The sequence below is a fragment of the Myxine glutinosa genome, chromosome 11 (genome assembly GCF_964187855.1).
Source record: "Myxine glutinosa chromosome 11, kmMyxGlut1.1, whole genome shotgun sequence".
Lineage (NCBI taxonomy): Eukaryota > Metazoa > Chordata > Myxini > Myxiniformes > Myxinidae > Myxine > Myxine glutinosa.
Genome location: NC_136271.1, coordinates 94,116,181 through 94,143,238, shown reverse-complemented (window position 1 = coordinate 94,143,238; position 27,058 = coordinate 94,116,181). Strand labels below are relative to the sequence as shown.

The following is a 27,058-nucleotide window of genomic DNA, read 5'->3' as shown; positions in this document are numbered from 1 at the left end:
AAATGTATGACATCCGAAGCAATGGCAGCCAATGTAAGTCAAAATTGCAAAGACAAAATTCATGATGCACGAAGTTACATTACTATGTATAATGAGTTAAAGTTTCCGAGAGCTGCAGCTATAACGGTTTTGTCGGAATCGTCTCCGCAAAATGTGTGAGAATAATAATAATCCGTACAAGAACAATAGGTTTCCGGTGGGGAACCTCATTGAAAGCCTAATAATATGCTGTAAACGCCTGTTATTGTGAGAGGTAATGTTTCATTTGTATTGTGTACCTGTATACACATATGGCATGAACCACCGAATCACAAAGCAAGCTGTTTTAATGACAGGAGGAGGTGTGTTTCCCATGACGTGGGCACTTGGCACATCGACACTCACCGGAGATCAATTCGCGTGGGGCGATCGGCCTCCTACTCCGTCCGATACCATGCTCGGTGTCATCAGACGTCTTCTCGACTGGCTCATTTCACTATTCTGGAAGAAAGAGATGGAGTTGGCACTGGTGGGACTTCAGAATTCGGGGAAATCTACCTTCATGAACGTCATTTCGGTAAGGATGTGAGTCATGCTCAATTTCGAGAGCCAATGGTGGGTGGTCGAGGGACGGAATAATCATCCCTGTGGCACATATCCTTGTTTTTGCTCTGCAAATGGGGAAGGCGTGGGGATAGGGGAAGGGTGGGGCAAGGGGAAGGGTGGGGCAAGGGAAAGGGTGGGGCAAGGGAAAGGGTGGGGCAAGGGGAAGTGGGGGCAAGGGGAAGGGTGGAGCAAGGGGAAGTGGGGCAAGGGGAAGTGGGGCAACGGGAAGTGGGGCAAGGGGAAGGGCGGGGCAAGGGGAAGTGGGGCATAGGGAGAGCGGAAAAGGAAAAGAGGGCAGGGGAAGGGTGGGGGAAGGGGGGGCAAGGGGAAGTGGGGCATAGGGAGAGCGGAAAAGGAAAAGAGGGCAAGGGAAGGGTGGGGCAAGGGGAAGGGGGGCAAGGGGGGCAAGGGGAAGTGGGGCATAGGGAGAGCGGAAAAGGAAAACAGGGCAAGGGAAGGGTGGGGCAAGGGGAAGTGGGGGCAAGGGGAAGGGTGTGGCAAGGGGAAGTGGGGCATAGGGAGAGGGGGTAAATTAAAGGGGGGGCTTTAAAAAGGGGTTAACATATTGAACAAATTAATGATTGTGAGCTTTAATTTTCATCCTTATATACTGTAGGCGTATCCATCCATCCTATATTGCTTCCTGCATTAAACATGGAAAGCTCAACAACCTTCCTTGTTTGAAATACAATATTTATACAGTTAGTAAAAAGATTTTGGGTGTTTTTTCCTTTGTTAAATGGTAGAAACACTGCAATAATTTTCTAAAGTGTCTTGCACTTTGTTTGGTATCACAAAAACGATGAATGGAAGACCACCTCCATCGGCTTGGTTTTCCTCTGTTTTATTACCTCCACCACCAAAGGTGGATGGAGGTGATGTTTTCACCCCTGGCTGTCTTTTGTTATTTGCCGGAAAAGATTCCGGCAAGTATGTTGATCTGTTCGTTTGTCTGTCTGTCTGTCTGTCTGTTTGTTACTTGCCGGAAATTTTTTTCTGGCAAGTATGTTGATCTGTTCGTTTGTCTGTCTGTCTGTCTGTTTGTCTGTCTTTTTGCAGCACTGCGTCTACACCGTTGCACGGAGAATCACCAAACTTTGCACACATATTCGTCTTGCCCTGGAATAGACTGTGCCCAAGTTATGACGTCATCGGTCACGTGTTTCGGCGGCCATCTTGGAAAAACCGAAATAATTTGCACCTCCATATCTCCGAAACTGCTGAACAGAAAAAATTGAGACATGGCTCATTGTAAAGAACTCTCCATTGGGAATAAAATATGTTAATGATGACGTCATCGGTCACGTTGTTCGGCCGCCATCTTGGAAAAACCCAAAAACTTAGCACCTCTATATCTCCAAAAGTGCTGAATAGAAAAAATTGAGACATGGCTCATTGTAAAGAACTCTCCATGGGGAATAAAATATGTTAATGATGACGTCATCAGTCACGTGGTTCGGCCGTCATCTTGGTAAAACGGAAAAACTTAGCACCTCTATATCTCCAAAAGTGCTGAACAGAAAAAATTGAGACATGGCTCATTGTAAAGAACTCTCCATGGGGAATAGAAGATGTTAATGATGACGTCATCAGTCACGTGGTCGGCCGCCATCTTGGAAAAACGGCAAAACTTTGCACCTCCATATCTCTGAAAGTACTGAATAGAAAAAATTGAGACATGGCTCATTGTAAAGAACTCTCCATGGGGAATAAAATATGTGAATGATGACGTCATCAGTCACGTGGTCGGCCGCCATCTTGGAAAAACGGCAAAACTTTGCACCACGATATCTCCAAAAGTGCTGAACAGAAAAAATTGAGACATGGCTCATTGTAAAGAACTCTCCATGGGGAATAAAATATGTTAATGATGACGTCATATGTCATGTGGTCGGCCGCCATCTTGGAAAAACGGCAAAACTTTGCACCACTATATCTCCAAAAGTGCTGAACAGAAAAAATTGAAACATGGCTCATTGTAAAGAACTCTCCATGGGGAATAAAATATGTTAATGATGACGTCATATGTCACGTGGTTCGGCCGCCATCTTGGAAAAACCGAAAAATTTTGCACCTCCATATATCTGAAAGTGCTGAATATAAAAAATTGAGACATGGCTCATTGTAAAGAACTCTCCATGGGGAATAAAATATGTTAATGATATCAGAGGTCACGTGGTTCGGCCGCCATCTTGGAAAAACCGAAAAACGTAGCACCTCCATATCTCCAAAAGTGCTGAATAGAAAAAGTTGAGACATGGCTCTTTGTAAAGAACTCTCCATGGGGAATAATATATGTTAATGATGACGTCATCTATCACGTGGTTCGGCCGCCATATTAGTCCTAAATGGCCGATAAAAAGTACATTCCGGCAAGTCCTCGGTCTCTGACCGATTTTTCATTTGTCTGTCTGTCTGTCTGTCTGTGAGCAAGATATCTCAAAAAGTTGTGGACGGATTCGTACGAAATTTGACAGAGATGTAGCATTTGTGACAAGGACGAAATGATTAGATTTTGGTGAAGATCCGGATTCCGATCCGGCCTGTGTAATTTTTAAAGTGATTCTTCAACATTGGGAGATGGGGCCAAAAATGATACATAGCAGGATATCTCAAAAGGTTGTGGACGGATTTGGACGAAACTTGTTGGACAGGTTGCGTGTCTGACAAGGCCAAATACATTCCATTTTGGTGAAGATCTGAATATGGATTCGGATACGAGAGTTATTTAATTTTTAAGTGATTCTTCACCATTGAGAGATCGGGTGAAAAGTGATATATAACATGATATTTAAAAAAAGTTATGGACGAGTTATGACTAAACTAGGTGGATGAGTTGGTTTGGTGACAAGAACAAGCCGATTAGATTTTGGTTCAGGTCCGAATCCAGATCCGGCCTGTCAGTGGGATACAAAACATAAACTGTTCAGCCTGGCGGAGGTATGCACTCCACCGAATGCCCTTCGAGTTACCTCTGTCACGGGAGGTGGACGACATTGTTTCCACACCTGTCTGTCTGTTTTTTTTTTTTTTGCTTGTGAACAGGATATCTCAAAACGTTATGGGCGGGTTCGGACAAAACTTGGTGGAGGTGTTAGGTCAGTGACAATGAAAAATTGGTTCAATTTTGGTGAAGATGCCGTTTGGGAAACAATAAATGTTAACGATTCTGCATTTAAAGATGCGGCCATAAACGATATACAGTATCGCATGATATTTGAAAAAGTTATGGACAGATTTGGACGAAACTAGGTGGATGAGTTGGGTAGGTGACAACTTGAACTTGCACTCTATTATTATGCACATCAAAATCAACAACACTTTGACTACAAGACCAAGACCATTAGATTTTACAGGTCTGGATCCACATCTGGCATATCTGTAAACTGTCCTGCCTTCCGGAGGTGTGCGCTCTGCACATTCCCGTTGTAGTTCCTAATTGTTCAATGAACATGGTCTTAGGAGGACTTAACAGGTGTTTTTTGTTTTGTTTTTTCTTCTGGGTTTTTTGAGTACAAGATCGAGGCTCGTGCAAGAGCTAACATCAATCACAGAAAGAAAGAAAAAACACACACACGGACACACAAAACATACAATAAATGGAGCGGGAGACAAGATGGGGAGATAGAGGGAGGCACACAGGTACAACAGCAGAGAACAGGGACATCGGGAGATCTGTGGGAGGGAGAGGGCTTGGGGGGGAAGAGGCATGGGAATTGGGGGCGGGGGGAAAGGTATAAAACACATGAACAATGCTAGAACCTCCAGGAAAGAAAGAAGTCGGGATTTCAAAAAAAGTGGATCTGGGGTGAATTAACGGGGGTCGAAAAGATCAAGGTTTTGGATGGGGGAAGACAAGACATGGTGGTGAACAGCTGTTTTAAAGAGCTGGAGGGAGGTGTGGGATTGAAGGGAGTGAGGGAGTTTGTTCCAGAGGCGGGAGAAAAGAGGAATGAAAGAGTGAAGGTGAGCAGAGAGTCTTAATTTTGGCAGTTTAACCATAAGAGGGTTGCTGGCAGATCTTGTGCGACCTGAAGGAATATTGGGGGGCAGAGCACAGAGAGAGCTGGGGGAGCTGGTTGGTTAGAGAATGTCAAAAATTCACCTTTCTCAGAAAACATGGCACGGTTATCCAACAATTGTGCCTTGAATTTATCAAATATTTCCCCATATTTCAACATACATAGCCAGAGGAGACATTTGGACAAATAGCTGGAGGTATGGCATACCTGTTGTGTTACCGACACATATTGATGTGTTGGGGGATGCAGCAGTCAGTGCTCATTATTTTTTTAATTTAATTTTTAAATGGTAATTCGGCTCGCCAATTAAATTGAAACGATTTGTGAGACTATGGGTGTGTGCTTGCAGATCAACCTGATGTCAGACCTGGGTGACTACTTTAATATGGAGTCCCTGGCACAGTTCGCCAAAGGCATCACGTGTAACACGAACATTTTAATGTCTAATCCACAAGTTCATTTCATACCTTGAAAGTGCATTATGTCCGTGCTGTTTGTCAGTGGATGAGTGAGTCCACACTGGTTCTCAGATCGACTGTAATACACCCACAATACTCGGAGTTGTTGAATCCACCGTCGTCATTATGACGTAGTTTTCCTGTGTCGCCTTTGGGGAGAAATCTGGTCTGTTCACTTTTTTCTTTTTTTTTTCTTTTAATAAGATTTCCTGTGTTACCTCCAAGTATTTTTGTATATGAACCCAAGTACCATTACCAAGTAGATGATTCAACCCATTTACACAGCAAGCTTCAACTATAAATACCTGAGGCATGAATGGGGAATCCTTTAAACAATTTACGAAGCATTACGCCACGTTAGTGTTTTATTCCCTCATGGAATGTATAATTACATGGTAAAAACTTGCATTCCAGGCTGGAATCCTAGCTCTGCAGTACAACTAAATATTCCATCCAAGTTTCATTCTGTCCATGTATGAGTGAGATTTGAGAGTGAGATTTGAGAGTGAGATTTCTGTGAAGTGAGATTTCTGTGAAGTGAGAACTGTCAGATGAGCAAAGCTTCCAAGAATGGGAATGTACTTTAGTGTGTAATTGATATATATATATATATATATTCCTAAAATTAGATCATTGTGAAACCTCACCTAATGTCTTGTTGGCTTCAAGTTTATTCGGAAATTCTTTTTTGTGTTTGATCATTTGAGTTGTCCAAGTGACATGGTTGGTGGCCGGGATAACAAAGGACCTTGGAGACCAGGCCGCAGTTGTTTGGTTGTCTGGGATAGCATTATTGCTGCAATGGATAGATTAAGGTACCGGTCGCCGGTCTTTTGACTTGCCAAGTTTTCCCGTTAGACTGTGACGAAAAATATATATATATATATTTACAGTCACGTGAAAAAGTAAGTACACCCCATGTAAAGTTTTGACTTTTTCAACATATTTCAACATACAGCTATTTGATCTTCATTTCAACAATATTGATAGATAAAGGTGATATAATCTAACAAATATCATGAAACATTTACATTTTGTAGTCCATTGTATAATTTAAATAAACATAAATACAAATTTCGCATGTGGAAAAAGTAAGTACACCCTTGGCTCTAATAGGTGGTATTGCCCCCTTTGTCAGAAACAACCTCAAGTAGGCGTTTCTTATAACTGTCTACCAGTCTCTGACATCGACTGGGAGAAATTTTGCCCACTCCTCCATGCAGAATGTTTTCAGCTGTGCGATGTTTGAGGGGTTTCTTGCATGCACAGCTCGTTTCAAATCCCCCCACAACATCTCGATGGGATTTAGATCCGGGCTTTGACTTGGCCATTCCAGAACCCTCCATTTCTTTCTTTTCAGCCATTCCTTGGTGGATTTACTGGTATGTTTAGGGTCATTGTCATGTTGCAAGGTCCACCTTCGGTTGAGCTTCAACTTTCCGACAGATGGCCTCGCATTATCCTCAAGCACCCTCTGGTACAATGAAGAATTCATCGTGGATTCTATGATGGTGAGCTCCCCAGGCCCTGATGCAGCAAAGCTGCCCCAAACCATAATATTTCCACCACCATGCTTTACAGTTGGTATCAGGTTCCTGTGGTCAAATGCTGTCTTTGGTTTTCGCCAAACATGTCTTCTGGTACTGTGGCCAAATAGCTCTACCTTTGACGCATCTGTCCAGAGCACATTGTTCCAGAAGTGCTGGTCTTTGCCTAGGTGTTCATTGGCAAACTTTAGTCTTGCCCTGATGTTCTTGATGGACAGCAAAGGTTTCCTCCTGGCACACCTCCCATGTAGATCAAATTTGTGCAGCCTCTTTCTCATGGTAGACTCGTGCACTTTGACATCAACAGGGGCAAGAGCTACCTGTAGGTCCTGTGATGACATTCTGGGGTCCTTAGATACTTCTTTCAGCATCTTGCGGTCTGCTCTCGGGCTGAACTTGCTGGAGCGGCCTGGCCTGAACAAGTTGGCAGTTGTTTGGAATCTTCTCCACTTGTAGATGATCTTCCGGACAGTCGAATGATTGATTTCAAATTGTTTGGAGATCTTTTTTAATCCCTTCCCAGACTCGTAGGCATCTATAACCTTCTTTATGAAGGCCTCAGAGAGCTCTTTTGATCGAGGCATGGCGCCGCCGTACACTTCAACAACAAAGAGCAAACCAAACTAAATGTCTGAGGTTTAAATAAGACAGGTTCCTCCAAGATCCTCTCTAATGATGTTCTAATCATTTGCACCTGAGCTGGTGCACCTGGTTCTAATTTTAGGTATTTGAAGTAGTGATAAATGTCGGGGTGTACTTACTTTTTCCACATGCGAAATTTGCATTTATGTTTATTTAAATTATACAATGGACTACAAAATGTAAATGTTTCATGATATTTGTTATATTATATCACCTTTATCTATCAATATTGTTGAAATGAAGATCAAATAGCTGTATGTTGAAATATGTTGAAAAAGTCAAAACTTTATGTGGGGTGTACTTACTTTTTCACGTGATTGTATGTATGTATGTATGTATGTATATATATTGTCTCGTCTGTCTAGTCTGTCTTGTCTAGTCTGTCTTGTCTAGTCTGTCTTGTCTAGTCTGTCTTGTCTCGTCTGTGTTGTCTCGCCTGTCTTGTCTAGCCTGTCTTGTCTAGCCTGTCTTGTCTAGCCTGTCTTGTCTAGCCTGTCTTGTCAGCCTGTCTTGTCAGCCTGTCTTGTCTAGCCTGTCTTGTCTAGCCTGTCTTGTCCAGTCTGCGAAGTACTGATCTGACAGTCTATAGTTGGGTTTGGGTTCAAATTCAAACCCAGACTCGACAGCTCAAATGTAAATGTGCTACCTGTGCACCATCCTGTGTGGACCATCCTGGCAGACAGGTAAACCTCAAAAACAGGTTTAACGTGGAAAAGTTGGGTTAGGCAAGAGATGAAAGTCGTTGAGATGAGGAAAGCTCAGAAATTTGAATATGGGATGATAAGATGAGATGATTGATCACATTTTATAGGATAACATGTAATGTGATATTGCAAAGACTCGAGGTGGCCATTTCAATCGATTAAATGGGGCTCTGTCGTAATTGTAAGTAAAATGTAAGAATGATGTGGAAAACAAGTGTTAAGTAAATGGATTGATCGATTTAAATTGATTGATTTAGATGGCTAATTGTGTGTGGATTTGACAGGTGTGATGAGCCAAATGGTTTCTTCCTATCCACGAATGTTTACTTTGTGTCAGGACATTTGTTTGTTGCTTATCTTTTGAAAATATTTTATTGCTCTTTAGTGATTTGGAAGCAGATTTTGTGGTCATGGCTCACTCACAATAAATATTATGGCGCCCCTTCATTTGCCTTTAGCAAGCAGCTACACCTGTTATTGGTTTGAATATTAACCAATAGTACTGCCCCAAGTGTACACCAGGTAAATTCACTCTTTGGAAAAGACAATTGATGTGTTTCAGATTTTCAGGACATCCAAGTACAGTTCTGATTCAGGTTCAAATGCAGTGTATATATTAATTTATTTATAAATCGATCGATAGGTCCCTTTAGAAATGTCACCCCCCTCCCCACCCCCTCGCCACCCAAAGGCCATTCGGTCCATCATTCCTGCGCTACACCAACCCCAGTAACTTATACATCACCATTCACCCACAAGCTATCTACAAGTCCTGCCAATGTCTCCATACCCCTCTATCTCAAATGCATCTGGGTACCTATGTAAACCTATCCACCACCTCTACTGCCACTACCATTCCAGGGAGATCCTTTCATGCATTAACCACTCTCCAACTGAAAGAAGAACAATAACTGATTAAATGTCTCTGTGGGGGTTACCCCATTGGGACATAATCCACAGGCACGGGACCAGTGGGGCTATTGATGGTATGGGCGTGGCGTGTGCTCGGTGGTTGGAGCCACGCCCCCTTAAGAGGGTTTTGCGTGTTAACTGTTATAAAAGATGCATGAGTTCCGGTCGTGAGAGAGTTCTGTTGGAATAAAGGAGCTTGAACAAGCTAAGAAGTGTCTCGCCCTCTCGTTGTCCACAACTCCTACATTCGTGACCCCGGCTGCTCCCGAACATTGTCGGGGGCTTCAAACGAACATGGCGACAAGCGCAGTTTCGATTAAGCTGCCGGAGTTTTGGGAACGACAAGCTGCCGTTTGGTTCGCACAAGCTGAGGCCCAGTTCGCCATTCGGAGCATTTCTGCCGACGACACGAAGTATTATTATGTCGTGTCTGCGCTCAGCGGCTCCACTGCGACCAGGGTGGTGAGCCTTCTCCAGGATCCTCCGGAGGGCGGCAAGTACAAGACGCTAAAGGCGCTGCTGCTCGAAACCTTCGACCTCACTGAGGCCGAGCGCACCCGCCAGCTTCTGTCTCTACCTGGGCTGGGCGACTCAAAGCCGTCAGAGCTGATGGACCACATGCTGTCTCTCCTGGGCGGCCACCGGTCATGTTTCTTCTTCAGGGAGCTGTTCCTGCAGCAGCAGCCAGGACAGATATGGTCAGCCTTGGCCAACTCGCCCGTTAAGGATTTCCGCGCCCTGGCTAGGGAAGCAGACAAGTTTTCTCCGCCAGCCAGCAATGTAGTGTGGCCGCATGGGACCCCGGCCCCGTCGAGCCTGCGCCGTTGGCGGACACCGTGGCGGCCGCCATTATGGCCCAGTGGTGGAAGGTCCCAGGCTTGTGCCGTTTCCACGCAAAGTTTGGGCCCAAGGCCAAGGCATGCCGGCCACCCTGCAGCTTCAGCGAGTCGGGAAACGGGCTGGCCGGCGCTCGTTAACTGCCATGAGCATCGGCCGTTCGGGCAGTTTGCTGTTCATTTCGGACACCAACTCCGGACGTCGTTTCCTCTGCGACACAGGTGCCCAGGTGAGCATTCTACCTGCGTCGGTATCGGCCCGGGTGGCCGGGAGTCACAACCCCACCCTGAAAACCGCCAACGGCAGTGCTATTCAGACCTTCGGCAAACGGACCGTGGCACTGTGCTTTGGCGGGCAGCGGTTTACATGGGATTTTGTCACGGCGAGGGTGTCCACCCCCTTGCTGGGCGCTGATTTCCTCTGCGCCAACGGCCTATTGGTGGATGGTAAAAATCGGCGGCTCATTAATGCGGAGACATTCAGTTCTCTTCCATGCTCGCCGAGCGGGTCTGCCTCGACGCGGCTTGCATGCACGCTCTCTACTTCTGATGAGTTCGTCCGCCTCCTCACCGAGTTCCCGGCCCTTACACGGCCCACCTTTTCGGCCGTTGCCGTCAAGTACAGTGTGGAGCATCACATTCCGACCACCAGCCCGCCTTTATATGCCCGGGCTCGACGCCTCGACCCGGCGAAACTCGCTATCGCAAAGGAGTTCGACACGTTGGAGCGTCTTGACATCCTGCGACGTTCCGAAAGCCCGTGGGCCTCGCCTCTCCACATTGCACCAAAGCCGGGTGGCGGTTGGCGCCCGTGCGGGGATTATCACCGCCTTAACGACGCCACTACCCCCGACCGCTACCCAATCCCACACATCCAGGATTTTTCTGCCCGCTTGGCCGGTAGTTTTTTTTTTCTAGAGTGGACCTCGTTTGTGGTTACCACCAGGTCCCCGTCCGGCCGCAGGACATTCCTAAGACCGTGGTGATTACACCGTTCGGGCTTTTCGAATTCCTCCGTATGCCTTTTGGGCTCGAGAACGCGGCCCAGGCTTTCCAGCGCCTGATGGACAGCGTGTTGTGGGATTTGCCATTTCTGTTCGTCTACCTGGACGATATCCTCATCGCCAGCACTTCCAGGATGGAGCACATGCTTCATCTCCGAGCACTCTTTGAACGCCTCAATCAGCACGGCCTGATAATTAACCCGGTCAAGTGCTTGTTTCGGGGTGGCCTCAATTGACTTTCTCGGCCACTGCATCACGAGGGAGGCAGGGGCGGATCCAGGAATTTCCAAACGGGGGGTGCATGAAACGATAGTGCTGTGGGCGGTGGGGGTCAAGGGGGGGGGTGTGGGGGTCCTCCCCCAGGAAATTTTTAAAAATTGATCGCCAGAAACGGCATTTCGTGCGTTCTTGGAAGTTTCTGCAGTTCCTTGTGTTCTTCCCTGGTCTAACAGTTCAACAAATTCGCGATGACGAATGGTCAGATAGAGGAACTGGGGAAATGAATTGCCCAGCTGTTCCTTCTGCTATAAATTGATGAATTGTGTGTGTGTGTGCGTGTGTGTGTGTGTGTGTGTGTGTGTTTGTGCATGCGTGCGGCATGTTTTTTTGTGTAGTTCTACTGGAGCTTTCTGATATGGAATTTCTGATTTGTGTCGTTCTCGTGAAATGATTGGTATGATCTCCTGAGTTAATTAAGCTCATTAACTACAAAGAATCCACAAGAATTCCCATGTTTCTAAACGCACACCATGTGAAGGTGTATAGAGCCGATTAACAGATCCTTCCATGGCATGCCATTCTCATTACTAAACAAGCATTACGCCTATCCCCCGTCGGGGAAGTGATGAGTTGACAAAGTGGAAGACGCAGAAAACATGCTATGATATGATATTTCGCCCTCAAGGTTCAGACATACATGGAGGCGGCCATCTTGGATTTTGACGTGGCGACCCAATTTTCAATAGAGTTCTTCCTTATGCCTAGATACACCCACACACCAGATTAGAAGTTAGTAGTTCGTTTATTTTTCAAGATATTTCGCTCACAAGGTTCAGACATATATATGGTGGCGGCCATCTTGGATTTTGACGTGGCGACCCAATTTTCAATAGCCTTCTTCCGTATGCCTAGATACACCCACACACCAGATTAGAAGTTGGTACTTCGCTTATTTTTCAAGATATTCCGCTCACAATGTTCAGACACATGGCATCAGACATACATGGCGGCGGCCATCTTGGATTTTGACGTGGGTTGCACCCACACACCAAATTCGAATGCGGTCCTTCGCTTACGCACGCAGGCACGCACGCCCGCACGGACGGACGGACGGATGGACGGACGGACGGAGGGGAAAACCATCGTCCCCCTTTCGCTCCGCGGTGCGACGGGGGACAATAAATAACAAAAACAATGATAATATTTTACAAAGCATTTATTCCAACTCAAGCAGTATAGCAGGCAGGTGTGCTGCAAGGCCATGAAAATTTGGTCCATTTGGACCAACGGGCTCACTCGTTGTTAAAAAAAACAAAGACCTGTGCACTCCCATAGTGTGAAATGATGGCGATGACAGACTGTGCGCTGGTCAAAGCCCGGCACCGCCATGCGCCGAGGTTGTGAAGCTCAAGGCAGGGGGTTCTCCCCACAAAGCCCGGCACCGCCATGCGCCGAGGTTGTGAAGCTCAAGGCAGGGGGTTCTCCCCACAAAGCCCGGCACCGCCATGCGCCGAGGTTGTGAAGCTCAAGGCAGGGGGTTCTCCCCACAAAGCCCGGCACCACCATGCGCCGAGGTTGTGAAGCTCAAGGCAGGGGGTTCTCCCCACAAAGCCCGGCACCGCCATGCGCCGAGGTCGTGAAGCTCAAGGCAGGGGGTTCTCCCCACAAAGCCCGGCACCGCCATGCGCCGAGGTTGTGAAGCTCAAGGCATGGGGTTCTCCCCACAAAGCCCGGCACCGCCATGTTCCGAGGTTGTGGAGCTCAAGGCAGGGGGTTCTCCCCACAAAGCCCGGCACCGCCATGCGCCGAGGTTGTGAAGCTCAAGGCAGGGGGTTTCTCTCCACAAATCACGGCACCGCCATGCGCCGAGGTTGTGAAGCTCAAGGCAGGGGGTTCTCCCCACAAAGCCCGGCACCGCCATGCGCCGAGGTTGTGAAGCTCAAGGCAGGGGGTTCTCCCCACAAAGCCCGGCACCGCCATGCGCCGAGGTTGTGAAGCTCAAGGCAGGGGGTTCTCCCCACAAAGCCCGGCACCGCCATGCGCCGAGGTCGTGAAGCTCAAGGCAGGGGGTTCTCCCCACAAAGCCCGGCACCGCCATGCGCCGAGGTCGTGAAGCTCAAGGCAGGGGGTTCTCCCCACAAAGCCCGGCACCGCCATGCGCCGAGGTCGTGAAGCTCAAGGCAGGGGGTTCTCCCCACAAAGCCTGGCACCGCCATGCGCCGAGGTTGTGAAGCTCAAGGCAGGGGGTTCTCCCCACAAAAGAGATCAGATAGGACAGCGGAAGGTGAATTATTTTATTAATCGTAAATTATGCTATTTTGGAATAGACGGCGCTTGTGTTTCTGAATGAAAACGTTGTGGCGGACACAAAAGCCCACTGGCGTGGTGACATCATTCCACGCACCAAGTGGGCGGTGGCCATGCCCGAGGGGTAGGCGTGGCCTCATGATATACACCGGGCGACCAGCCCGGAGCTTTTCAGTGTTACAGTGTAGTCTTACAATAAAGACGTTTATATGTTACCGCTTGTCCGCTTCCTCCTTGCTCACAAGCAGCGCGCGTAACGCCGCGCTTTACTGGTGACCCTCGACGTTGGATCTGCCGTAGCGATCCTTCCGAACACGATGCCATTGCAATGGCCAACGACAAGGCAATGGCGATTAAACTTCCCGAATTTTGGGAGGCCCAGGCCGAAGTCTGGTTCGTTCAAGCCGAAGCCCAATTTCAGCTTCGGCGCCTCACCAACGACGACCTGCGCTACTGCCATGTCGTCGCCTCCCTCGGGCCCGGCACGGCCGCTCGAGTTGTGTCCGTCCTTCGCCACCCACCGGACGGCCACAAGTACGAGGCACTCAAGCGGCTACTCCTAGCCACGTTCGGCCTCACGGACGACGCACGGGCCGATCGCCTCCTGGATCTCCCCGAGCTCGGTGAGACGCGCCCGTTGGTCCGAATGGACCATATGCTGTCACTGTTGGGCGACGAAGCCCCCGGTTCGCTATTCCGGGCGCTTTTCCGGCGCCAACTTCCAGCGCAGGTTCGCCTCGCGTTGGCCGGGACCGAGCTAACGGAACCCCGAGCATTGGCCGCCAAGGCGGACAGGTACTTCGCCGCTTCGGACACGCGGGCGAGCGTCGGCGTGGCCGTCACGGCCCTCGATGCTGATGTTCAGCAGCATGTTCCACAGCATCAGCTTCTACAGCGCGCTGATGTTCAGCAGCATGCTGATACGCACCTCGTGAACGCCGCCACGCCCCGCCCACCGCCGTGGCGAAAACCGCCACCGCGGGGAAACCCGCCAACTCCACCGGCCGGGCGGAGCCGGCTGCGCTCCTCCAGCTCCACCACCTGGTGCTGGTTCCACGCCAAGTTCGGCCACGAAGCTCGGCGGTGTCATCCGCCGTGCTCCTTCAACGGGTCGGGAAACGCCCGGGCCGGCGCTCAATAGTGGCGATGAGCGCCGGCCGTTCGAGCAGCCTGCTGTTCATAACGGACACCTTCTCCGGGCGCCGTTACCTGTGCGACACGGGAGCGCAGGTGAGTGTCATTCCCGCCGGCACGTCAGACAAGCACGCCGCGGGTGGGGGCCCCGCGCTGCTTGCCGCGAACGGGACGCCCATCCGTACGTACGGAAAACGCTGCCTCTCTCTGCGGTTTGGAGGGCAGGTTTTCCGATGGACGTTCGTCACCGCCGACGTGCCCATGGCACTGCTTGGCGCGGACTTCCTGTGCGCTAATGGGCTCCTGGTCGACGTCAAGCGCAGACGGCTTGTCCAGGCCGAGACGTTCAGCTCGCTCGCTTGTGCGTTGCCCAGCTCAACGAGCGGCTTGCCAAGCGGCTTGCCGAACGATTCGGTTCCGGCCACGTTGGTCTGTACGCTTCCGGCAGCGGACGCATTCACCCGCCTCCTCGCCGGCTTCCCGGCCCTCACGCGGCCCACCTTCTCGGCGGGGGCCGTCAAGCACGGGGTGGCCCATCACATCCCCACCGTCGGGCCACCGGTCTACGCCCGGGCACGCCGCCTCGAGCAGACGAAGCTGGCGGTGGCAAAAGCGGCGTTCGCTACCCTGGAGCGACTCGGCATCGTTCGGCGCTCAGAGAGCGCTTGGGCGTCGCCGCTGCACATCGTGCCGAAGCCCGGCGGGGGATGGCGACCGTGCGGGGACTATCGCTGTCTCAATGACGCCACGACTCCCGACCGCTACCCCGTCCCCCACATTCAGGACTTTTCCGCCCGTTTGGCGGGCAGGTCCTTCTTCTCGAAGGTGGACCTCATACGCGGCTACCATCAGGTCCCCGTCAGGCCGGAGGACGTCCCGAAGACGGCGGTCATCACGCCATTCGGACTCTTCGAGTTCCTGCGCATGCCCTTCGGTCTGAAGAATGCGGCTCAGGCGTTCCAGCGACTGATGGACAGCGTCCTGCGCGACTTGGATTTTGTCTACGTCTACCTGGATGACATCCTCGTCGCCAGCGCGTCCCGCGAAGAGCACCTACGCCACCTCCGCACGCTCTTCGAACGCCTGGGCCAGCATGGCCTGATTGTGAACCCCGCAAAGTGCCGGTTCGGCGCCGCCACAATCGATTTTCTGGGGCACCGTGTCACCAGGCACGGAGCCGTCCCCCTGCCGGCCAAGGTGGAGGCGGTGAAGGGGTTTCCGCGCCCCTGCACGATCAGAGGGCTGCAGGAGTTCCTGGGCATGGTGAACTTTTACCATCGGTTCCTGCCCCGTATCGCCCAGCTCCTGCGCCCCCTGCACAAAGCTCTCCGAGGTAAGCCGGGCAAAGGCGACGTTACCTGGACCGAGCAGATGGACACGGCGTTCACGGGCGCGAAGCTCGCCTTGGCTGACGCCACCATGCTCGCGCACCCGGCGCCCGATGCACCGATCGCCCTCACCACCGATGCCTCGGACTACGCGGTGGGCGCGGTGCACGAGCAATGGGTGCGTGGAGCTTGGCAACCGCTGGCGTTCTTTAGCCGGCAGCTTCGCCCGCCCGAACGCCGTTACAGTACCTTCGACCGCGAGTTGCTCGGACTTCACTTGGCGGTCAGGCACTTCCGCCATCTGCTCGAGGGCCGGGCGTTCACTGCCTTCGTTGATCACAAGCCACTGATCTTCGCGATGGGCAAGGTCACCTAGCCGTGGTCGGCCCGGCAGCAGCGTCACCTCTCGGCCGTGTCCGAGTACACGACGGACATCCAGCACGTCGCGGGGAAGGACAACCCGGTGGCGGATTGCCTTTCCCGGGCCGTCGCCCACGCAGTCCACCTCGGCATCGACTATGCCCGGATGGCAGCGGACCAGGCCGCTGACCCCGACGTCCAGGCCTTGCGGACCGCCGTCACGGGCCTCCGCATCACCGAGGTGCCGTTCGACGGTGCGGGCGTGGCCCTCTTGTGCGACGTCTCCCTCCGGCGTCCTCGCCCCATCGTGCCCGCGGGCTGGCAGCGCCAGGTGTTTGACGCCATCCACGGCCTGTCCCACCCGGGCGCGAGGGCCTCCCAAAGGCTGATCGCCGACAAGTTCGTCTGGCATGGCCTCCGGAAGGCCGTCCGCGGCTGGGCCAGGACGTGCCTCGCGTGCCAGCGCGCCAAGGTGCACCGGCACACCCAGGCCCCGTTGGCCCCGTTCACGGTGCCGGAACGCCGGTTTGACCACGTCCACGTGGACCTGGTGGGACCTCTGCCCCCCTCGCGGGGTTTCACCTACGTCCTCACCATGGTGGACCGCACCACCCGGTGGCCGGAGGCCGTGCCCTTGGCGTCGACAACGGCGGCCGATGTCGCGCAGGCTTTCATCGCCACCTGGGTCGCCCGGTTCGGCGCCCCCTCAGACATCTCATCCGACCGCGGCCCCCAGTTCACCTCGGAGCTCTGGGGGGCGGTTGCGCAGGGGCTCGGGGTCCGGCTGCACCGAACCACGGCCTACCACCCCCAGGCTAACGGCCTGTGTGAGCGATTTCACCGCTCATTGAAGGCCGCGCTCCGGGCCACCCTCCGCGACGGCGGCTGGGTCGACAGGCTCCCCTGGGTCCTGCTGGGCCTCCGGACGGCGCCCAAGGAGGACCTGCGCGCATCCGCGGCGGAGTTGGTCTTCGGGCAACCGCTGCGGGTGCCGGGCGAGTTCCTCCCCGACTCCACGGCACCATGGTCCGCGGCACAGCAGCGCTCCGCTCTGCAAGAGACCGCCCAGAGGTTCGCCCCGGTGCCAACGGCATGCCACGGGCACCCACCGACGCACGTCGCCCCGGAGCTTCGCACGGCGGAGTACGTCTTCGTCCGCCACGATGCCCATCGGACACCACTGCGGCCCCCGTACGACGGGCCTTTCCGCGTGCTGGAGACCGGGGCGAAGCACTTCACCCTGGACATCGGCGGTACTCCTGACCGCGTTTCGGTAGACCGCCTCAAGCCGGCCCACCTCGATGTGGACCATCCACCGCCAGTGGCCCGACCCCCACGTCGGGGCCGCCCTCCTGCGGGCGGACCCCCGGCACCGCCCAGCCCCGCCGCCCCGCCGCCCCCCGGTCCTGCACCCATCCCAGGGGCAGCCAGGGGCATCCCACCTGGCATCCCTGCACCCCGGACGCCGCCGATCGCCAGGGGGCGCTTCGGCCGGGTCATTCGTCTGCCCCGCAAACTGGCCGTCCAGGTGCACGGGAATTCTGGGGGGGCGCGTGTGGCGGACACAAAAGCCCACTGGCGTGGTGACATCATTCCACGCACCAAGTGGGCGGTGGCCACGCCCGAGGGGTAGGCGTGGCCTCATGATATACACCGGGCGACCAGCCCGGAGCTTTTCAGTGTTACAGTGTAGTCTTACAATAAAGACGTTTATATGTTACCGCTTGTCCGCTTCCTCCTTGCTCACAAGCAGCGCGCGTAACGCCGCGCTTTAACGTCACACACATCATGTGGGGATATGGTGACGTCATGGTGTATGTTCATGAGGGCCAGAGATGCCATCGGACTTTCTCCCATGGAATATCTCAGGTAGGTCTTCAGACGACGCGGGTAAGAAAATGAGCGTTCGGCCTCACAGGAGCCGACAGGGAGGGTGCATCCAATATGGAGTAGGACTTTGATGGATGGAAATTCGTCTCCATCAACTGCGCAGAAACAATCCATGAATGTACTTACTTGGAAGCGCGTTGTTGGGATTCCTTCTCCAAAACACCTGCAGTCTCTAAGCTCATTTATCAGTCCTGCGGGATGTTCCATGTCGTTTTTCCAACGCAACACCTTCTGATGTCGGGCTGGAATGTCGCAGGTATCGGCGATTATCGCAGATGGCATCAGCACAAACAGAGCACTACCTTCTCGATTTTCAGCACAGAATCGGTGTCCATTTCCTGGCTGAGGTGGTCGAGAAATGGAATGCACGTTTCTGAGGTAGAAGAGCAAGGAAGTATTGGCGGCGGTGTTTGGACGATGGATTTGTCGTTTTACAACTCTCGGCATTGTGACGTCACCTCGTACAGATGATATCATGGGCTTAGCGTGATTGAACCACAGAGAGAATTCAGTTTCAGCATTTGACCGTAGTTGAGTGAGCGCGTCCTTCTTGTTGTCAGTCATGGAGTATGCCTCCAGCACATCCATATAGAGTGTGCCTCCAGCACATCCATATAGAGTGTGCCTCCAGCACATCCATATAGAGTGTGCCTACAGCACATCCATATAGAGTATGCCTCCAGCACATCCATATAGAGTATGCCTCCAGCACATCCATATAGAGTATGCCTCCAGCACATCCATATAGAGTATGCCTCCAGCACATCCATATAGAGTATGCCTCCAGCACATCCATATAGAGTATGCCTCCAGCACATCCATATAGAGTGTGCCTCCAGCACATCCATATAGAGTGTGCCTCCAGCACATCCATATAGAGTATGCCTCCAGCACATCCATATAGAGTATGCCTCCAGCACATCCATATAGAGTATGCCTCCAGCACATCCATATAGAGTATGCCTCCAGCACATCCATATAGAGTTTGCCTACAGCACATCCATATGGAGTATGCCTCCAGCACATCCATATAGAGTATGCCTCCAGCACATCCATATAGAGTGTGCCTACAGCACATCCATATAGAGTATGCCTCCAGCACATCCATATAGAGTATGCGTCCAGCACATCCATATAGAGTATGCCTCCAGCACATCCATATAGAGTGTGCCTCCAGCACATCCATATAGAGTGTGCCTCCAGCACATCCATATAGTGTGCCTCCAGCACATCCATATAGAGTGTGCCTCCAGCACATCCATATAGAGTGTGCCTCCAGCACATCCATATAGAGTGTGCCTCCAGCACATCCATATAGAGTATGCCTCCAGCACATCCATATAGAGTGTGCCTCCAGCACATCCATATAGAGTGTGCCTCCAGCACATCCATATAGAGTGTGCCTCCAGCACATCCATATAGAGTGTGCCTCCAGCACATCCATATAGAGTGTGCCTCCAGCACATCCATATAGAGTGTGCCTCCAGCACATCCATATAGAGTGTGCCTCCAGCACATCCATATAGAGTGTGCCTCCAGCACATCCATATAGAGTGTGCCTCCAGCACATCCATATAGAGTGTGCCTCCAGCACATCCATGCCATTGCGTTGCAGGGGGGGAGGGGGTGCACACCCCCTGCACCCTCCGCCTGGATCGAAGGGGGGGGGGGTGCGCACCCCCTGCACCCCCACTTGGATCCGCCCCTGCCATGGCGAGGATAATGTCCTCAGTAGGAGCTCCTTCAGGCGGAACGCATGCTTACGTGTTAGATTTTCGAACGCCTCGTACCGAGAGCGTGTATTCGCCATACCAGCGAATTTACGCCTCCCCCCCCACCCCCCACTTGTCCGAACCGGACAATAAGGTATCACACCTAAATTAATCGAACTAAAATAAATAATAAACGTGCATTATAAGCAAAAAGGGTTTACAAAGCGCCACCAAAGCTGGTAGGCCGCCCCCAAAATGGGCCCGCTCTCAATCCTCTCTCTCTCGAAGACAAAGGTGCAGAAAAGGTTGAAAAACAAACGCCAAAGTACACAGGATGGAAATGGAGAGGGAGGAGGCAGGGGGGGGGGGGGCAGGAGGGGCGAAAAAGGGCTCAGCATAAAACAGAGCCATGACGGTGGCCATGACGCCACACCCAAATCACAACAGCCAGCAGGGGGCGAGAGAGAAATGGAGAAAGAGAGAGAGAGAGAGAGAGATACGTACAGACAGAGACAGACACAGAGACAGATATAGACAGACACAGAGACAGATATAGACAGACACAGAGACAGATATAGACAGACACAGAGACAGATATAGACAGACACAGAGACAGATATAGACAGACACAGAGACAGATATAGACAGACACAGAGACAGATATAGACAGACACAGAGACAGATATAGACAGACACAGAGACAGATATAGACAGACACAGAGACAGATATAGACACACAGAGACAGATATAGACAGACACAGAGACAGATATAGACAGACACAGAGACAGACAGATACAGACAGAGACAGACAGAGACAGAGACAGAGAGAGACATAGAGAGACAGAGAGAGACAGAGACAGAGAGAAAAAAAAAAGAATGAGGCTTGGGTGCAGCCTCTCATTCACCCAACGCAAGCAGTCAGGCTTGCTTTGGTCCAAAGTGGAGGGAAGGGAAGGTAGGGAATGCGGTGGTGTGTGGGTGCAGCATCAGCAGAGGTGCAGCTCGCATGTGTGTCAGTTATATGCAAGAGAAATGGACTCTCGTCAGACCAATGAATCTTCCTACAGGATGCGATATTCCATTGTAGATATCCCTGACACCATGCCAAGCAGGCTGTTCTGTGTTCCAGTTTGAGAAGAGGTCGTCTTGCTGGAATTCTGGCGTTGCAACCTGCAGTATGAAGCCGCTCCCGGGCAGTTCTCATGGATAACTTCCGATCAAGGGAGATTCCATTCGTGCCGCAACGCTGTGTTTGTGGCAAAAGGAATACGTCTGGCAAGCCTGAACAGAGTTGCATCTTCTCTGTTAAAGGTAATCCATGGTTGTACAGATGGAGGCCTAGCTGTCGTTGGCAACATTGGTTTGTTGATGTTTTCGGACAAGTCCACTGATCTAACGGTCAAATGGAGGACAAACTGATGTCCATTTTCTCTGTATAGGACATCGCAGCATCGCTCAGACAAATTTGCCACCCTCGTGCTCCACCAAGTCTTATAATGACCACAATAGCATTGTCTGCCACTTGATGTACACGACATTTGTAAATTTGCAAATCTGATTTAAAAATTTTTCGCCAACAACACAATTATTGGTCTGATGTAGGTGTGCTCCACTTTATTGGTCTGATGTAGGTGTGCTCCACTTTATTGGTCTGATGTAGGTGTGCTCCACTTTATTGGTCTGATGTAGGTGTGCTCCACTTTCTCTTTTCCATGTGTATCGTTGTTGGAACCCATCTGTGGATCGGTCCCATCGGTCGATGGGTCTGACCCATCTGTGGGTTCCAACAACTGTTGGGTTCCTTCAAGGTGAACAACACATCCGCAGATGGCGCAGACCCATCGGCCGATGGGTCTGCATTGTCATTTCTCGTGCATCCACAGATGGGTCAGACCCATCGGCCGATGGGACCGATCCACAGATGGGTTCCAACATCGTTACCGAAGGGCTCAAATCACGTGTGCAAATTGGTTAGTCATCTGAACATTCTCATATATTTATTGTTGCAACGTTTATCTGGTGGTGGGTGTGGCACAGTCAGCTGTTTGTAAAAAATATGTATATTGCAATCCGGTTTTCTAGTTTCTTTTCCTCGTTGCTGAACTATTTATTTGTTACCTGAAAGAAGAATAATCATTAATTAAGATCTACGCATTTGTGGTTTGTGCTGAGTGTGAACACCACTTTTTCCACTCAGTCCTACCTCATGTATACTTTTCTGACAATATTTGCTTTCATTTTTGTCTCCCCAGTCTGGAGAGTACACTGAAGATACAATCCCCACTGTTGGCTTTAACATGTGGAAAGTGTGCAAGGGCAATGTGACCATGAAGGTATGCCTCGTTAGGTGTTCAGCAATAGGTGAATCAAAGTTTTATTACTTTTGCCCACCGAAGATGGTGGAATTTATGTTTTCATCCCTGTCTGTCTGTCTGTCTGAAAATTTTACAAAATAATTAAAAATGAAAAGTTCAAATATCTTGAGCCAATAAGTATTCAACCCCTTTGTCCCACAGTATATAAGGTCCCACAGTTGAAAGTGCATGTCAGAGCAGAAACTCTCCCATGAAGTCCAAGGAACTGCCTGCAGAACTCTGAGATAGAATAGTGAGGAGGAATAGATCTGGGGGAGGGGTATAAAACAATTTCCGTTGTTGAAAGTTCCCAAAAGCACAGTGAGCTCCATCATTAGGAAATGGAAAGAATATGGAACTACCCAGACGCTTCCTAGAGCTGGCCATCCGACCAAACTAAGCAATCAGGCAGGGAGGACATTGGTCGGGGAGGTGATGAAGAACCCATTGACCACTCTGACAGAACTATAGAGTTCCTTGGCTGAGATGGGAGAACCTACCGGAAGGACAACAGTCTCTGCAGCACTTCACAAATCTAGGCTTTATGGGAGATGGAAGCCACTCCTGAGAAAAAAGGTACATGACAGCACACCTGATGTTTGTAAAATGTCATGTGAAAGACTCAGAGAGAATGAGGCAAAAGATTATTGGTCTGATGAGACGAAAATTGAACTATTTGGCCTGAATGCAAAGCACTACATCTGACAGAAACCAAGCACAGCTCATCACCCATCCAACACCATCCCTACCATGAAGCATGGTGGTGGCAGAATCATGCTATGGGGATGCTTTTCAGTGACAAGGACTGGGAGACTTGTAGGGATAGAGGGAATAATGAATGGAGTCAAATACAGGCAAATCCTTGAGGAGAACCTGCTTCAGAGTACAAAATATCTTAGACTGCGGTGAAGATTTAAAGTCCACTAGGACGATGACACCAAGCATGCAGCCAAAGCAACCCTGGAATGGCGTTAGAACAAGAACATGAAAGTCCTTGAGAGGCCCAGCCAAAGCCCAGACTTGAATCCCTTTTGAGAATCTATAGAAAGACCTGAAGATAACTATTCACCAATGCTCCCCATGCAACTTGACAGAGCTTGATATTTCTGTTATATCATATTTCTGAAGGATTATGACAAAACTTGGTGGATAGGTGACAAGAGCAAGCTGATTAAATTTTGGTTAAGGTCTGGATGCAGATCCGGCCTATAAGTGGGCTACAAATCATAAACTGTTCAGCCTGGCAGAGGTATGTGCTCTAGCAAGTGCCGTCCACCTTAGGTGTGGGAGGTAATGAAAGGGCTAAAGCAACACGATCTTATATGCAATAAGAACTATTCCCTGCTATTGCACCGGCAATACCAGATCCACACAATGAATGGAACAGGCGAGGACTTTAGACTGGCACAAGCTGGTTCTGGTCTTGTGCAGATTGGTGTGGCTCAGGGTGAAGTGCGGCTCAGGTGGGAGAATGCTGATGAGGAAGGCAGGAGATGAGGGGATAACAATGAGAAGAAATGTCTCCACGACTCTCCAAAACAATCCTTTTGTGGGGAGCGATGAGACAGAGACAGAGACAGAGAGTGAATGAGAGAGATGTTGTTCTCACAAAGGTCCAACTCCAACTGCTGCGCACATGCACAGACACGGCCGTTCCACTCCACAGGGACTGTCTTTCTAGCATGCAGCGTGTCCCATCATTGGCCGCTGGTGTTTGTGGGTGGCTCCATCTTTTTTTTTTCTTTTTTTTGTATACTGAATCGAGGCTCGTGAAAGAGCTAACATTTATTTCACAAACAAATCAACCAGACAAACAAAATATATAAAAAGAGGGAGCGGAAGACAAGATGGGGAGAGAAGGGGAAGCACACAAACACAACATTTGAGAGCAGGGAGATGTGTGGGAGGGAGAGGGCTTGGCGGGAGGAGGCGTGGGAAGGGGGAGGGGGGCGGGAGAAGTATAAAACACAAGGACACCAACGACTTCCAGGACAGAAGTTAGTATTTCAAAAAAGTGGATTTGGGGTGAAATTAGCGGGGGTAGAAAAGATCAAGGTTTTGGATGGGGGAAGATAAGAGATGGTGGTGGACAGCTGTTTTAAAGACCTGGAGGGTGGAGTGGGATTGAAGAGAGTGAGGGAGTTTGTTCCTGAGGCGGGAGAAAAGAGGAATGAAGGAGTGAAGGTGAGCAGAGAGTCTTGATTTTGGCAGTTTAACCATAAGAGGTTTGCAGGCAGATCTTGTGCGACCTGTAGGAATATTTGGGGGACAGAGCCCAGAGAGAGCTGGGGGGGGGGGGGGGGGGCAAGGCCAGAGAGGAGTCGGTAGAAGACGGAAAGACCACCAACCTGCCTGCGGTGAGTGAGTGAAAGGCCCTTGGAGTTAGCTTCATCGCGGGAGATTCGAATGATTCTGAACGCTTTGGTTTCAACAGCGTGAAGACGAGCTAAGTGTGAGGCAGGAGCACCAGCCCAGAGGGGAGAGCAGTATTCCATTGAGCTGCGGATGAAAGCCTTGTATGTGGTGAGGAGCTCAGGTGTGCCAAGGAAGGACTTCGCACGACGGAGGATGCCCAGTCGGGGACTGGCTTTGGAGGCCAGATTTGAAATGTGGTTTTCCCAGGAAAGATCATGGCAGATAGTGAGACCCAAAAGCTTGAGTGACAGAACTTCTTGGAGAGGATTATTCAGAAAGTGGATGGGAGGGTTGTCCAGTCGGTCTTTTCGGAGAGACATCGTAAGAGTGCGAGATTTTTCAGGATTTTTTTTTGTATACTGAATCGAGGCTCGTGAAAGAGCTGACATTTACTTCACAAACAAATCAACCAGACAAACAAAATATATAAAAAGAGGGAGCGGATGACAAGATGGGGAGAGAAGGGGAAGCACACAAACACTTGAGAGCACACAACATTTGAGAGCAGGGAGATGTGTGGGAGGGAGAGGGCTTGGGGGGAGGAGACGTGGGAAGGGGGGGGGGGGTGGGAGAAGTATAAAACACAAGGACACCAAGGACTTCCAGGACAGAAGAAGGATTGAAAGACATGTTCCACTTGTTTGCCCAGTCTGTGATTTTGTCCAGGTCTGCAGAGAGTGAGGAGGCTGCAGACTGCCGATCTGAGGGATGAGGAATGGAGCGACAGGGAGTAGAGTCATCAGCAAAGAGTTAGAGAGGATTTTCAAGAGAGTTGGAGAGATCATTGATGAAGACCAGAAAAAGCACAGGGCCCAGAACACTGCCTTGGGGAACTCCAGCCTGAACAGGAAGGGGAGATGAGAGAAACCCATTCAGGGCCACACGTTGACTACGACTAGAGAGGAAGTCCGCCAGCCATGTGTGGAGATTTCCATGGATACCAAAGGAGGAGAGTTTGGTGAGCAGAGCGGGGTGCCAGACCGTATCGAAGGCACGTGATATGTCAAGGGAGACAGCTCTAATTTCCTGTTTGGCATTGAGGACCTCAATGCCAAATCTTCTCGGCCACTCCACCCTGCGGGGCGTCCCTTCACAAAAGTGTTACGCCCCTCTCCAGGGATCCACAGCTCACTGCAGTGCCGTGGCCTACAGTATCTGGCCAAACGGATGGCTCATGATGTTTTCCATTAAAAATGCATCATCGGGCTTTCGTATGTGCTTTGTGCCTAAGTCCTCCACTTGGCCTCGTCTGTGCAGGAAGTTTCATACAACACAATCTGCCCTAATCTGCTCTAAGGTTTACAATCATCGTCTCCTCTGGGTACGTTTTACCACATGACCTACCTCTGATATATATATATATATATATATATAATATATATATATATATATATATATATATATATATATATATATATATATATATATATATATATATACATATATATATATATGTATATATATATATATATATCTAATGCAAGGGTAAATGTAACGTACTGGAACACATGATGCATACAAGTCTTAACACATCCTAGCTGAGTGATTATTGGGAGAAGGAGGAGTGGGAGCATTTATTGGAGGAAATACGGTATTTATTTTAATGCAGTTTTTTGCATTTTTCATCTAAGGAAGAAAATTAATAGAGATTTTAATATCTCTTGTAAAAATGGAAATCATAAAAGAACTACTCACATACTACATTCTTGGATTTTTCATATAACTCGACCTATTAAGTGCTGGTATTTGTCTTGCATTCTTAGGTTTGGGACATTGGAGGACAACCACGCTTCCGTGGTGGCTGGGAACGTTACTGCCGCAATGTGGACGCCATTGTGTGGGTGTGCATTGTTTAGATTATACTTTCAAACATCCCTAAACTAAAAAATCTTCAGTACGGAAGGGAAGTGTTTCTGGTTAGCGAGTGCATCCACATCTCTCATGAGAAAGCGTAATCGATCGGAATAAAAATAGTTTGGGCATTTACAATATTTGGAGCAAAAAATTTGCACATTTCTGATCATTCATGACTTTATCTGTCTCCTTGTGTGTTAGTGTGTTAAACTTTGTGTGTTAATAATGCATTGTTTATAAAAAGCACTTTTTTTTTGTATACAAGATCGAGGCTCGTGTAAGAGCTAAAATCTCCTTTTCTAAATCTCTAAATTTAAAGAGAACTAGAACGGGCACTCGGTAGAGCGCATACCTTCGCCGCAGCTACTGTTCTGTACTTGGCATGGGAGTGTAGGGAACAGAACAACAAAAATACGATTTTGACCTTTTCGTGACCTTGACCTTGACCTTTGACCCGATTGCTCCCAAAATCTAATCAAATGTGTCCCGTATAATAACCAATCATCCCACCAAATTTCATGCAATTCGGTTGAATACTTTTTGAGTTATGCGAATAACATACACACACACACACACACACAGACATACAAATAAATACACAGCGATCAAAACATAACCTTCCGCTTTTGCGAAGGTAATAAAAGAATAAAAACTGTAAAGAATAAAATTAATCTATAAAGAATAAAATCTCCTAAAATCTCCTAAAAAATAAAAACACTTGTCAAATTTGGTCATGTTGATTGAAGTGTGAGGACTCAGGACACTTAGTTCAA

General features: G+C 50.0%; 1 protein-coding gene across 1 annotated transcript in view; it reads left to right on the top strand.

Annotated features, from left to right (window-relative positions):
- The first annotated feature begins 369 nt into the window (after positions 1-369).
- Positions 370-27,058, top strand: part of LOC137437093 (ADP-ribosylation factor-like protein 8B-A) — a 64,446-nt gene continuing 37,757 nt past the window's right edge. The window contains exons 1-3 of the mRNA XM_068131458.2: positions 370-556; positions 21,915-21,995; positions 26,195-26,268. Of these exons, the coding sequence (XP_067987559.1) occupies positions 434-556; positions 21,915-21,995; positions 26,195-26,268 (278 nt within the window). The 5' untranslated portion in view covers positions 370-433. The remainder of the gene's footprint in view (positions 557-21,914; positions 21,996-26,194; positions 26,269-27,058) is intronic.